We start from the raw sequence: 16053 nt of genomic DNA, 5'->3' as shown, positions 1-16053 counted from the left end.
AATGAGACTGATATTTATTTTTCTTAACTTTCTCTACATGTTTGCATTACATTCATTTAGAACATATCCCTCCTTGTAAAAGAATAAATGAGAATAAAAAAGGAAATTGACCTATGTGCGTTAGTCAAAAATAAAGGAAAATAAGCCATGCATAAAGAGTTTAAGGTAAAGAACTCCGTAATCATTAAGACGACAACTCTTGCCCCAAAGAAAATAAAGCCGTGTCGTGCAACTGTGAAATCCAAGCGGAATAGGAATGGACGAATCCACACTCGTAACGAGTTGCAGGCTAAGAAAGAGAACCTAAGGAGGGCGAATCTCTCAAAAGGCAAAGTGAATAGGGCTTTCTTGAAAGATGATTTCAACAACAGAGAAGCATTGCTTGTTAAGAAGCTACTAGAATGAAAACCCGCAAAAGGCATACTAGGCCAACAAAAAAAAAAAAGCTATGTTTCTTCGAGCTGAAAATTGAGAGACAGCTTGAATGTTCCTTTTGAGAAACAAGACTCCATGGAAAGCTCTATCATTCCTTCTACCCATTCCCACCTCTTAGGAAAGACTCAAGATACGGATTGGAAACACCTTCATGAGAGAAGAAGCCAAAGGACCTCCCTCTACACAAGATCTTCTGAAATGCCACATCCAAGCAAGTGTGGGACTAGCCCTACAGTCTGACAACCTAGGCCTCTCTAAGGGGCAACCTCCCTCTACTTCTCTGTGTATGAATCAGGAACTCGGGGCATGCCCGGGCCCTCGAGCTACATTAAATGGGCACGTGTAAATTGAAATTTTCATTTTAATGCCATATACTTTTCTACTTCATTTCTCTTCTCCCTTTTATCTACTCTAAGCCTCGTCAATAAACCGTAAATGAACAAGTTCATTTGAAATAAGGACGTCATTACAAACAATAGCTTTATACACCATAAAAAAAACACATAAAGATCAATCAAATTTAGCATGACTTGTGGATAAAAGCCCAAACGAAATCACTGCAAGGGGCATCCCCCTTTAATGAAGGAATGAAAAATGATCGCAAATGCTGCAAAGACAAAGGCCCGGCAGGAAACCCACTAAGGGGGCTACGCAAAAGTCAGGGCAAGATCTGTTAGGAAACCCACAATTAAAAAAGGGTAACCTAGGCAAAAGTAAGGATCAAAACAAAATGTCCGCTAGGGAACACATCTCAAGTAACCTAGGCAAAAGTTAGGACAAAGCAGCATCCTTAGCTGAAAATCGAAAGGCGACTCGAGAAGATCATTTAATCAATATGCAATCCCAAGTCATCGCTTAACTTTGAAGGAAATAATAAGCTAACGTGGAAAATGATTTCCTCACTTTGAATGTGCTTGTTCATCAGCCTAAACCACTAGCCTACCTCGGCCAGCCATTCTTCTATAAACCATTTTTGAAAAAAATCTTTTCTAACAAAACTTCTACAAAAAAAAATATATGTATATATCCTCTTCCTCTCTTTCCTCTTGACCTATATGGCATTAAGATAAATTTGAGAGATACACGGAGTATGCACAGTGAATACTCACAAGGAAAAGATGGAGGTGTCCTAGAACAGAGTCTAGGTACACCTGATCTAAGGGCTAACATATCACATCTGGTACAAGCGAGAGGGCTAAACTACACAAACCTCGGGTTCAAGAAACAACACTGAATTCAACAGGGCTAAAGGCTAACAGTCCATGTCATTGATCAATGCGCATAGATTAATTTCTTGAAAGTAAAAATAAATTTATATTTTAAGCATTAGCATAGAAGCATCATTGCATAACATGCATATGGCACAAGCATGCACAAAAGGGTATAAGTTTATTTATAAAAAAAAATCCAATCCATTTCTGCTTTGCATTTTCTTTTGCATTCTTTGTGTGTGTCTACCCATCACTTGCTGGAGGAATCAAGAGGCTGAAGCACTCGCAAAAAAGATCAACAACTATACAGTGCCTTAAAAGCCGAAGCATTCAAAAAAAATGATAGCAGAAAAAGGCAAGCTTCAAAGATGAAAGAGTCGAAGCTAAATAAAAATGAAATTAAGAAAAAAACCCTACCACAAACAATGCCTGGAGAGGCATTACAATACTCACCTTGACAAGAACAACACCAAACTCTTACCAAACATCCCATATGAAGGTTCCTGGAGAGGCATTACAATACTCACATGGCAGGGGCAGTACCAGAATCTCTGTCAACCTTCTACTCCTTTGCCCACCAACACAAGGGCACCACTTACCAACAATCCTCATCAAGGGGCAATCACATCATCAGCACCAGCATACGGCCTGGAGAGGCTACGAAAATACTACGGCCTGGAGAGGCTACGAAAATACTACGGCCTGGAGAGGCTACGAAAATACTACGGCCTGGAAAGGCTACGAAAATACTACAGCCTGGAGAGGCTACGAAAAAACTAGGGCCTGGAGAGGCTACGAAAATACTAGGGTCTGGAGAGACTGTACTTGCCTCCCAATCCGGTATACGACAAAGCCGTGAGGGAAAGGTCTGGAGAGACTGTACTCGCATCCCTATCCGATATACGACAAAGCCGTGAGGGAAAGGTCTGGAGAGACTGTACTCACCTCCCAATCTGGTATACGACAAAGCCGTGAGGGAAAGGTCTGCAGAGACTGTAGTCACCTCCCAATCCAGTATACGACAAAGCCGTGAGGGAAGCTGAGTTACGAAAATACTCCCTCCTTAACAAAGCTACAAATAAAAGAACGCACTATCCCAAAAGAAATAATGGAGCATCTACTTGAAAATCGAAGATTAGGTGTACAGTTCGTCAGCCTTGCTACCCAATAGAGTATGCAACCAACACTTAACTACTCTAAAAGGCAAGGATATGAGCAAATACACCTATCCAAAAGAAGGAACGTAGAAGCGCCAACACCAAGGAGACGAGGAGGAGACCCGGACGAAATGTCTGTCTTTACTTGCCTTTGGAAAAGCAACACATAGCTACTCGAAAGGACAAGTAAAGAGGGGCAGCTGTAGACACCCAATTTTGTCCGGGGGGCAGACAAACAAGAAAATGGACCTACATCATGAAGGAAAGGAGCTCCCGAAGCAGGCAAATAACATGACAGGATATCAGAAGGCCTAAAGGTCAAATAAGGTTGTTTTAGTAGCCTGGAACGGGCTGTTCCAGAATCGGAACGGGTCATTTCGAACCTCGGAACGGGTCGTTCCAATATCAGAATAGGTCGTTCCAATGTGACTAAAACACCTAAAAATCCAATACCAGAACGGGTCGTTCCAATACCAGAACGGGTCGTTCCAAACAAGTCAAATTTGGAAATGGCCGTTCTGGAAAGGACAAATATGTGTTAATTTCTACTCTGGAATGGGCCGTTCCATTTTCAGAACGGGTCGTTCCAGGGTGCATAATTTGAACATAACGTTTGGATCCGGAATGGGTCGTTCTGAATCCAGAACGGGTCGTTCCGGCCCACATCTGATGCCTATAAATTGAAGCCTCGGGCACAGTTCTCAGGGCGGCCAGATAAATTTCGAATAAGACTCCTTTGAGCACGAAAATTCTCTATCTCTCTCTCTTCCATTATATTTCTTGAGATTTGTGTCGCATCTCTATATTCTCTCTCCCTCTTATTGTATTTCTTGAGATCTGTGAGGTATACTATAGTGCGAAAGGTTGCCACAAAGCACCTTCTCTATATTTGAAGATTCAATAAAGCTCGTTCAAGAGGTATTTTAGTCAATCTTCTTCTCTTTCTTTTATTTCTCATCTTTATCTCTTTTTTTGTAATAAACGTCATAATGTAGATATTTGAGGGTTAATCGCTCAATTTATATTTTAAGCATGTAAATAAATATTAATAAAGGGGATTCAATATTTAATTTATTAATTCTTATCTCGTTAACTTCATCGTAGGGTACCGATTAAGGGCGTTGTAGGGGTGCTTAATACCTTCCCTACATGTAACCGACCCCCGAACTCAATTCTGGTTATCAAGGCCATAGTTGGATTTTTAAAAACCTTTTCTGTTTCCAATGTTTTGAGTAAAATATTGGTGGCGACTCTATAAACCTATTTTCAAAACCATTAATTAAGGATTAGTCTGGTGTCTGGACATTCCTTAATTGATGAGACTTTTAAAAGGATGTCTGAACCATATGTCGCGAGATCGGAAATTTTCGGGTTGCGACAATGACAAATTCCTTGGTCACAAGATAATGTTCCCAAGTTTGAAGGGCTCGAACTAAAGCATACAACTCCTTGTCATAGGTAGGGTAGTTCAAGGCAGCCCCATGAAGTTTTTCACTGAAATATGCTATGGGATGGCCACCTTGTAACAACACAGCTCCTATGCCAAGACCTGAAGCATCACATTCTAGCTCAAAGGTTTTGTTAAAATCTGGTAGAGCTAAAACAGGTGCTTGAGTAAGTTTTTGCTTAAGTTCTTGGAAGGCTAAGTTATGTTTTTCTTGCCAAAGAAAAGCCACATCCTTCTTCACCAACTCATTAAGAGGTGAAGCTAATGTAGAGAGGTTAAGAACAAAACGTCTATAAAAGTTTGCCAATCCATGGAAGCTCCTAACTTCACTCACATTAGTAGGAATAGGCCATTCTTGGATGGCTTTGATTTTCTCGGGATCCACATGAACCCCTTTTTTACTCACCACAAATCCTAAGAATATAACATTATCCACACAAAAAGTGCACTTGTCTACATTAGCAAACAAGTGATTGTCTCTAAGAACAAGTAAGACTTGTCTTAGGTGACCCACATTATCACTTAGACTTTGGCTATAGATTAAGATATCATCAAAATAAACAACTATAAATCTACCAATGCAATCCCTAAGGGCATGATTCATTAGCCTCATGAATGTGCTAGGTGCGTTAGTAAGCCCAAATGGCATTACTAACCATTCATATAATCCAAACTTAGTCTTAAAAGCAGTTTTCCACTCATCACCTTCCTTGTTTCGAATTTGGTGATATCCACTTTTAAGATCTATTTTGGAAAATATGGATGACCCATGCAACTCATCAAGCATGTCATCAAGCCTAGGAATTGGGTGCCTATATTTTATGGTGATGTTGTTGATGGCTCTACAGTCACAACACATCCTCCATTTTCCATCTTTTTTTGGCACCAATAAAACAGGCACAGCACAAGGGCTTAAACTCTTTTGAATCCAACCCTTATCCAACAAATCTTGTACTTGCTTCTCTATCTCTTTAGTTTCTTGAGGGTTTGTCCTATAGGCTGGTCTATTGGGTAGACTAGCCCTAGGCACAAAATCTTTAGTGATCTTAATTCATGTGCTACCTTTGAAATGTCCTTGTAGTCACTTGAATTACTATCATTATGAGGAGTAGAAAATTCTTCCATTATAGGTGAAAGATTTTGTTTTATGAAAGACTTTTTGAAAGCAATTTTTAAAAGTTAAGACTAAGTACTTGGAGGACTAAGTATACAAATTGAACTTTGGAGGGAGGTGAGCTACTAAGAGCCACTTAATAACCAAGCTTCTTCAAGTAAAAATTACTAATCCCCTTGTAGTTAATCCTCACCTAAAATCTTTTCAATGAAATTATTTTTGTTATTTGTGATGTGTTGAATAAGCTAGACGAATTATGAACTAAGAAAAATTAAATTGCAAGAATTAGAAGCTACCTACACGGATTCCTAAGGTGAAAGCTTGAGAGGTACCAAAGACCAATCAAGGACCACTTCCACCAAGTCTAGCGAAAATTAGGGTTCCTAAGGAGAGATGGTTGTGTACCAAAGACACTCCCAAGACACTCCAAAAATGGCCAATTACAATTGAATTAAATGCTGTACAGAAAAGTAAACAAGTGGCTTTCAATGAAATAAAAACAACCACCAAGATTAGTGATGAAATTAGAGACCACTTTTGTAAGGAAAATTCAAATTAGTGATAGAAAATTGGTCTCTAAATCTATCACTAATACTCTGTTTTTTTTTAAAAAAAAATTAATACAATTTGAAATGTTTCTCCAATGTATCTTCACAGCTTTGTAAGGTGCAGCAGCCACAAGAAAAAATTTCCAGCAACTTGAAGTGTTTAGTGATTGATTTGGTAGCCAACCGAGAAGATCTCCTTTGTCACCTTTCCTCCTCCTTATCTTAGTCCTCTTTTGATGACCCTTGTAGAACTATTTTCTATTGAAATAGACTAGGTCAAAACTAGGCCACACTTTGAGTCCAATGTTAGGTACAAACAGCCAAGACAATATAGAAATAACCAAGACAAGAGTAGAATAGAAGAGTAGACAATTTTAGATGAACAAAGGAATTAATTAGGCTAGTACAAGAAGGAAGGATCCTAGATAGGTTCTAGAATTTGAATGACAAATCAAAAACACTCAACAATTTTCAGGCTAAAAATGTGTATTACTCCAAGCTATACAATTAGCAAACCGAGAAGCATAAACCAAACAATACAATCTCCTTTTTGGCTTTTAACTTGAACATTAGGTTTACTTTTATTTTTTTTTAATCACTTTTTCTTTTGAAATTTCTTTAAACTTTTGATTTGATTTTTTTTTTAATAGGAGATGCCTTTTATCCTTTTGAATATTTGAACACAAAGCTCTCGGTCACCAGTTAAAAAGAAATGCACTAAAACCGGTTTCAAAATTTGAATGTAAATGTCGCTCAAATTAGGTCAAAATGTAATGAAATTTGCACATGCTTTTGTCACTTGTTTATTTTTTTTTATCACTCACATGCCACGGTTTTAGCACACTAAATTTGAATTTCAAATTTTCTAAACAAAAATTTTCAGCAACCAAATGATATTCAAAATCAAACTCAAGGAATTGGCACAAAATTTTGAAGACACTTTGTATCAAAGGAAACCTAAAACTAAGAAAACTACTAATGATCTAATAATAGTTTATGAACTCAAATCAAAACTAAAAGTATGGAGCACACTAAACCAAATTGATTCGGCCAAATCTAGAAAAATTCAAAAACAATTAACACAAAAGAGTGAAACAAGCATAGCTAGGAATTAAGAACAATCAAAGAACTACACATGACACTAGACATAAGATTCAAAAATTAAAAGACTCAAAGACACATATGACCGAAAATTTCAATTAAGACAAGAAAATAAAAGTTCATAAGCTGAATTTTCCTAGAAGCATAATTTGTGGAACATGATTCATGAAAAGCAATTAACTCAAGAAGCATATATGAATCATTCAAGCAATCCAAAAGTTAGATCCATCAACTTTTAGGCAAAAACTAGATCTAGGAAGGAATCAACTCAAACATGACATAGACACAAATCTTTCATACGGATCAAACAATCAACCAAAAGACAAGGAACTTATCTCTTGAAGACCGAGCTCTAGATACCACTTGATGAGGTTTTTAAGTAGAGAACAGGATAGAAGGTGAAGGGACCTAACTCTACAAGGAGAAGGGACCACAAATCTTTCTCGGATAGAAGGTGAAGGGACCTAACTCTACAAGGAGAGGATCTCAAGTAGGGTAGAGAAAGGTTTAGAGAGATTTTCGAAGGAGAGAACTTCAAAGAGTAAATTCTCATTCAATAATTCCAAAAGTGATACAAATCTCGGCCAAAGATGAATTTATAGGGAAAACTAGGGTTATGTTGCATGTTGGCTTAACCTAAGGTTAAGTGAAACCATGGTATGGTTTACTTAACCTTAGGCGCCAAAATTTGAATTCAAATATTCAAATTTTGGTGCCAACCGATCACCTCCCCCATGTGCACTCATTTGGATGTAATTTGGTATCCATTTGAGTAGCATTTCGATCACACAATATGCATGTGTGCACATGGCCGAAATGCATACTAAATGCCATACTAATTACATGTATGCACGTGCTAACCTAAATTAACCCTAAATTCACATTGGCATGAAATGTAAATCCTAATCTAGGTAGCCGAAAATACAAGCCTAAAAATGCAATACAAGCCCTAAGGCCCATACCTACACTACTCCTAGTCTACTTAGGCTTGAGTCAAAGCCCAACTAAAAAGTATGATGAGCTTTTCTTGAGCATGGACTCACTCTTCTTGGATCCTCTTGACCATAGCCCTAGTAGTTGGGCCTTTGGCCCATGGACCTCCTCCATCATTTCTTATTATCAACTTTAAAATGTTACATAAACCATGTCATAAAAAAATCAAAAAAAAATCTCTTATATAAATAGAGGTGTAAGCACTAATGAGTAGCCCGCAAATCTAGATTAACTCAAACTGATTCAATAAGTTTAAATCAAATTTTTATAGTATTCAAATCAACTCGACTTAACCAAAACTCAACATTGTATGAATCAGGTTGCAAATTTTGGATTTTTGACCCGTAATTCAACTCGATCATATATAATAATAATAATAATAATTTAATCTTTGAATAATTACTTATTTAAAATAATACTCTATCACTCTTATTCAATAATGAATTTTGTATTTTAAGTTAATATTATTGTAACAATATAATATTTATTTAAAAATTTATTTAGTATTAATATTAATTATTTAAATCGATAACAATTAAACAAATCAATAAAATTATTTTAAAATTTAATTTATATCAGTATTTACTTTATAAATCAATAACATTACATTTACAATAAATAAATTATTTACATTTATTCTAAAATATATAAATATAAATATATATATATATATATATATATATATATATATATATATATAATTCAACTCAATTCAATGTATTAAATTTTAAATTTTAATCGGATTGAATAAATATTCTTCCAAATCCAGCTAACCCTTAGACTTCTATTTATAAGCTTTCCATCACTGCTACAAGACAAATTAGTCATCGGAGTATGATCTCTCAAAACTAGCTTTCATACCATATTGCGATTTATGAATCATAAATGTGTGGATAAGTAACTCAAAAATGCAACTTACTAATTAATAATACAACTGTAAGATGAAGATTTTTAAAAAGACAGAATCTTCTAGACATAGAAGGTAAGTCCACAACAACCATTTGTTTATGAAACTTCACTAGTACCAACGCTATTGATATAATTACGAGCCAGCGTTTGCAATATTCATATTACATAGCCATCGGAGTATAGCCCACATAACAGACAGGTTCAGTCTTTGGCCATTTTCTTTACATTAATTTGCCAAAAAGTTAAAGGACTAATCAATGTGCTAAGTTCTTCAAATGTTGCAAAGTTCGTTGCTTAATCCACTGTCGATCATGCGGTAAGTAAGCATGAATTGAACTATCATATCTGCATATAGAAATTAAACAATCATTCTTATTAATCAATGACAAGGTAAAGTAAGCATGAATTGAACTATCATATCCTGAGATAGAAATTAAACAATCACTCATACTAATCAATGATAAGGTAAGTCGCGGTATATAAAACATCCAACTTGCATAAATATTTAACATAAGCTCCTTGTCTAATTGACTTTAATCTTTTTTCCCGAGAGGTCAGAACAGGTAGAGCAAACATGATCCAGCATTGATATGATTCATTAAGTTCTTATCAACCCTCTTGGCCTAAAATAGGGCAGGTGGGGAGGCAGGGGAACAGGAGGAGACTTACAAATCATTTTTTCTTCCAACACATCTATGGAATGTACAAGATCTCCTCTAAATAAAATATTCAAAATTTATTTTATGATCATTTATTCCATCAATAAGAGAACAGCAGTAACAAAAAAGTTACTCCGCTAAGATGCATAATTGCTACTAATTTTTCACCCATAATCTTAAATTCTTAATTTTCTCTTTACTCGTGGAGGAAAATAATGTCAACTCTCTACATCAGTTAAGCCAACAAAGAGGCAGTTCATATTTCTTGTTTTCCTTGATCTACATTTCAGTGTCAAAAAGGAATATTATACTTCTTTCTGGTTAAATATTTAAACAAAAAAAAAATTATTCTTGAATAGTGAAAAGCTCAAAATGAACTATGCATGTACATGATTTTTGAGGGTGAGAGAAAGAGAGACATACACTAGGGCACTCATGTCTGCAAGACCATCTATGAAGTTGTAAAGATCAGTAATATCATAAGAGAGATTTCTGATGGCTGGATTCAACTCCTTCAGTTTCCTTTCATATAGCGCACATATGCCTGTACAAGCACAAGATTGAAACCTTTATTAAATACTAAGAATTGATCCATAAAAGTATCAATATAGAAAATCTATATAAAAAAAATCATATAAGCTAGTATAGCAAAAAAAATATAAGGAAAAAGAAATTATATCATCAGCACACATAAACTTTAGGTTTGTAACCTTTCTAATATGCTATATTTCCAAGTTTTCTGTAGATGCATACCACTCTGTTTTTTGTTTGTGTTTATCCATATTTGACAAGTTATAGACATTCCTTTTAAAAGCAAAAAGAATGTGACATCTTTTCTGCGAAAATGAAATTCACATCAAATAAAAAGTAAAAATGACTTTATTTGATTCTAGAACCTACCAAACAACATGAAAACATTATCATTTGCTCTCTTTAGCTGATGGGATTTGCCCAAATGTTGGCTCAGTAAGCTGCAATGAATCATCAAAGCTATCCAAGGATATTGGTTCAGTATGCTAAATAGAGTTTCTAGCTTCCTATAGACTGGGATATATTGCTAAACAGCATTTCATTTCATGTCCTATAACAGTTAATGATTGTGCTACACTCATGCCCCGCCCAAAACTACACAACTTACAGATTCCCAAAATGTCAAGAACTTGGTCTTTTAACTAGATAAGACTTGATCACCTCATCCAACCCATTCTTTTTCATGATTATAGATAAATACTGTTGAGATAGGAATCGAATTCCCAGGAATTTAAATTAATGGGTCTGGAATAGATTTAAAACAGGTGACTGAAGGTTCATCTGTCATATATGTGACGGTAAGGAGGATTTCACATAATCAAGGAAACAGCGATTTGTTGCCTTGATTCTTCATCTATGATCATCAGCATTACGGCAGGCTTTGGATTTCTTCAAAATTTAAGAAATACTTCTTAAACAACATATAGCAAGAATCTAAAACATCTAATTGAAACAACACAAATTCAAGCCCAATAATGACCTGATGCCCAGTCTTCCCATAAAAAATAAATATTTCAAACATCTATGTTGTCAATAGCGTCCGTAGCAGCTGCTATAGCGGCGGAGCGGCTCCTTGCCACTACAGTAACACCATAGAATGGCATTTCACTGGGGCGACTGCAAAACCGCAGTGTGCCTTATTTATTTTAGGCTTTAGCTTTAGATGATTTGTGTTTTCTGAATGCCAGTGTGCCTTACATACATTATCTATACTTCCTATTCCAGAATATCCCAAGAACAAAAACAAGCTTTGTCCCACTAAAGGGGACAGTTACATGGATCAAACAACACCATAATTTATTCTTATTATTGGTTTTTATTATAGTTTTTCTCAACCTCCCCTCTACCTCTTATAATCGACATACCCTCCATTTAATTTAAAGCAAGATATTATCATCCCAAAGTAACTAAGGCAAGATTATATCATTTTTTCTACAATAGGTTCATTAGAGAAAGATCACAATTAAAACTGAAATGTTACATAGGCATTGTTTTCAGACGAACAGAGAAAGCCGATTTTGTAGAAAAAAAAGAATCAATGGATAAAAAGAAATAAAATAAAATAAAACAAAGTCCACTAAGATTTGAAATAAACCACCTGAATCTTACATGTTCACTACAAACTAAAGTTGAGCTTGTACTCAAATCATAATGATTCTCAGAAGAACTTAGTCATTAGATATGAAGAAGCAAGAAGCACATGTCATTACATCATCAAACATGAAATTATAATGTTTAGTCATGTTTGGATAAACTTATTCATAAGTACCTACAAGAGAATAAAATATAATTATTTTCTCCCACAAGCTAAATCCAAATTAATCACAATCACCTATAGGTGTTTATCCATACAAGACCTTCGCAGTAGTGCATTTGGACCACAGAAAGATACAATAAAACATTTGTCTCCAACCACAAGAGGAGTATTTAATTTAACAGCACAACTCAAAAAATAAAAAATCAGAGCCAAATTACACTCTATTATTTACAATCCACAAAATTGCATTTTTTTTTTTTGTCTATAAACATGCTCAACGCAGTATTCTAAAGCTGACAACCAAGGAATGATTTATTGTGAGACTGTGCCTTCGGCAGACCACACATTATTTTAATGTCTTAGGGCACTGGATCAACTCCCATGCCCCCAGGCAGAACTTACAACTGGACTAAAAGATTTAGTTTGCATTCAAATTCAGATAACCAACGCAAAAACATAACAATGAAGTCAAGCAAATACAAAATCAGGAAACAAAACACAATTAAAAAAGAAAAAAGAAAATAAAATAAAATAAACATCAGTACCGTCCATGGCCTGAGTTATAGATTCATAATCCATGAAAGTCCTAGTTGCTCTGTTCTGAGAGGTCTGCATTAGAATAATGGTGTGACGACTAGCCTGCAAAATCGAAAGCAAGGGTTAATGAATCGGAACAAGTAAGCAGCGAATTGAGGAATAGCCCTAATTGAATGGGAAGGGGATTGCAATCGGTGTAAAGGAGAAGCGAAGGAGAAATCTTACCATCGAAGAATAAGGAGAGTCTGGTTAGCGTTATGCAGTGACTGGGAATGATTCGGAAACTCTAAATACACTCCAGAATATGTCAAGTCAGTCAACCTCACACGCTCCTGGCAATTTCGACATTTCACCAAATGACAATGTTAACCTTTCTTCCTCACTGAGTGTTCACAATAGAATCTTCCATTCCGTGTCTAAACGGTGGATCATAAATTCATAATATAATAAAAGTATACAATTGTTTTACCTTTTTTGTATTATTAGTTATTTGTTATTTATATTTATAGTATAATATATAATATACAAAATAATTATTTATTTTATATAATTAAAATTTATAATAAATATATTTTAAATGTATGATAAATATTTTATATTATGATTTCATTTTTAACTATCAATTTATTTTTAAAATATATTAAAATTTAATTTGAAAATAATAAACTAAAATAAATAAAAATTAAAAGTTGTAAAATATTTTTATCAAATAAATTTTTTTAAATATACTCAAGTAGAAAAAGTAATTATTAAAAACATTTTCATATAAAAGTTATTTAATAAATATATATATATATATATATATTAAAGATATATGAGATTAATTTGTTAAGATCAAACAATTATTTATAGAAATACTTGAAATTTATTTTTTATTTAAAATATTTTGAATTATTTTTTATATTATATAACATCGTGTATTTTTATTTTATTGAAGTTGATTTTTTTAATTATATTTTTGTTTCTTTATTTTATCTTTTAAAATATTTATTTTAATATTTTATCACTTAAATTTGAATTAATTTAATTTTTTAAATAATAATTATTTTTAATTTTGAGTCATAGATTTTATCATTTTTTATTAATATAAGACTTGAAATTTATTTTATTATATTTACTTATATGAAATTATTGAACGCAACTGAATTTCAAATAAAAAATGTTACATATACGATGAAAATTCCATAAAATAAGATGAAAAGAAATTTAAAATTTTAAAAATATAATTTCATATTATTTTTCAGTTGTTTATGGATTATAAGACATTTTTCACACAAATTTTACTATATTTATTGTCTTTTAAATTTGAACATAATTAAATTTATCTTTTATATAGTTGAATTTAATGTTACAAATTTTATATCATAAATTAATTAAATATTTATTTAAAATTGTGTCACAAAATTAAAAAAAAATATTATATTTTAAAAAAACCAAATGAAATTAAAAAAGATAAATAATCAAAATAAATATCTTAACAAGTAAAAACCTAAAATAAATTTAAAAAATAAGATAAACAATCAAAACATAATTTAATCATGATTTTTTTAATTTATTACTGTAGGCAGCAAAGTCATATTATAAACATTTAATATTACTACATATTTTACAGAAACAACTTTGAGCAGTCAATTCACACACTCAATAATAAGTATTGAATTACTTCAATTTTATTTTTTTAATTTAGTCAGTGTTACCTATGATTTTATGAATTTTATGAAATTCAATTTTAAGATGTTGCACTTAGAATATATGTTTGTGTATAATTTAATTTTCAAAAATCTAAAATTAATTTTTAATTTCTGAATGTATTTCTTATACAATATAATTTTAAATTACTCTTATTTTAGTCTTTTGATATTAAAAAGCTAAAAATTACAATATAATTTTAAATTACTCACATTTTAGTCTTTTAACTTCGTACTTTCAGAGGCTGGATGTATTTCTTATACAATATAATTTTAAATTACTCACAGTTTAGTCTTTTAACTTCGTACTTTCAGAGGCTAAATGTATAAATATTAAATTAATAAATTTATACTTAGTATATGAATATTAAATTAATTTTTTTTTATTATTGATATATAAATATATAATATTTATTATTTTCCTGTAATTTCAACAAAATCATCCAAATGAAACAATTTTAGAAAATTATTTAGAAAAGATTGAATAATAATGTAGAACAATATATAATGAAAATACTTTTCTATATTTTTCATATTTTAAACTATTTTATCCTCCAATTTCATGTGTTTGAAATGTTACCTACTCTTTAGTGTTTTTTTTTTTATAATTTAGTTTTAAATTACTAATTTTATAACAAACACAGTAAAAAAAATAAGTAACTTCATATTATTCTTAGAGAGATTAAATTATATTAATATTAATTTAAATTAATAAATATTTTATCATGATATAAATATTAAATTCATAAATTTTAATCATTGATATATAAATACATAATATTTATTATTTTTTTATAATTATAACAAAATTACAAATAAAATATTTTAAAAAAAAATTATTAAGAACATACTGAATAATACTAGTACTAGTTGTTAAGAGAGAGAAACATAGACATAATATGTTGAAATCATGTCTTTCAATGACACTACAAATGTATATATAATTATATACGCTTGTTTCATTTAATAAACATGGATAGAAGATATTTTATTTTTTTATATAAGATATTATGTGTCAATAAACTATAATTATTAATTAAATTGTGGTTTACAGCTTGCCCCCTCAATAAAATGACTTACAAATTATGTGTTTTTAACTTTTGAAGTCTTATTTATATATATTTATAATAGGATTAATTGCATTTTTTATCTCTGAAGTATTATAATTGTGTAATTTTGATCCATAAAATTTTAATTGGGTAATTTTAATCTGTAAAGGATTGTAATTGTGCGATTTTGCTCTTTCAATTTTTAATTGAACAATTTTAGTCTCTCAAATATTACAATTGTACGATTTTAGTTTTCCCCGTTAAAAATTTAATAATTTTAATATATATATATATATATACAATATTTTAAAATTATATAATTATTTGTCTATTCAAGTTAACATATATTATAATTTTCGTTAATGTATTAAATAACATATATTTATTATTATTAAATAAATAAAATTTATATATTATTATTTTATAATATTACTGATAAAAATTAATATCAATAATATTATTAATATATTTATAGATAAACTAATAACTTGATAAATATAACTTATTATATATTAATATACTTTTACAAAAATATAAGTATATTAATTAAAAATATACACATCTTATCTAATATATTTATATTTTTTAAAAGTATATTAATATATACTAAGTTATATTTATCAAATTATTAGTTTATCTATAAATATGCTAAAAATATTATTGATATTAATTTATCAGTAATATTAAAATATTAATAATATATATAAATTTTATTTATTTAGTAGTAATAAATATATATCATTTGATACATTAACAAAAATTATAATATACGTTAACTTAAATAAGAAAAAAATTGTATAATTTTAAAACATTATATATATATATATATATATTAAAATTTTAAAATTATTAATTTTTTAATGAAAAAGTAAAATCACACAATTATGATATTTGAGGGACTGAAATTGTTCAATTAAA

At 31.4% G+C, this 16053-nt stretch overlaps 1 protein-coding gene across 1 annotated transcript; it reads right to left on the bottom strand.

Annotated features, from left to right (window-relative positions):
• Positions 1 to 8904: 8904 nt before the first annotated feature.
• ER (enhancer of rudimentary protein) lies at positions 8905 to 12783 on the bottom strand. Its single transcript, XM_020353025.3, has 4 exons — positions 12624 to 12783; positions 12407 to 12500; positions 9998 to 10118; positions 8905 to 9260 (listed from the first exon to the last, which is right to left on the bottom strand). Exons 1-4 carry the CDS (start codon positions 12624 to 12626, stop codon positions 9170 to 9172), a joined length of 309 nt encoding a protein of 102 aa, XP_020208614.1. The 5' UTR covers positions 12627 to 12783; the 3' UTR covers positions 8905 to 9169.
• Positions 12784 to 16053: the final 3270 nt, after the last annotated feature.

This window comes from Cajanus cajan, chromosome 9 (assembly GCF_000230855.2).
Source record: "Cajanus cajan strain Asha chromosome 9, NIPB_CcT2T_4, whole genome shotgun sequence".
Classification (NCBI taxonomy): domain Eukaryota; kingdom Viridiplantae; phylum Streptophyta; class Magnoliopsida; order Fabales; family Fabaceae; genus Cajanus; species Cajanus cajan.
This window is presented reverse-complemented; position numbering and strand designations above follow the sequence as displayed.

What these genes read in the sequence shown, in the direction of transcription:
- ER (XM_020353025.3), bottom strand. An exon ending in TATAACTCAGGCCATGGACG is followed by an intron (nt 10,119 to 12,406) that starts GTACTGATGTTT and finishes GTGCTTGTACAG; the next exon opens with GCATATGTGCGCTATATGAA. An exon ending in GCAGACATGAGTGCCCTAGT is followed by an intron (nt 9,261 to 9,997) that starts GTATGTCTCTCT and finishes TTCTATATGCAG; the next exon opens with ATATGATAGTTCAATTCATG.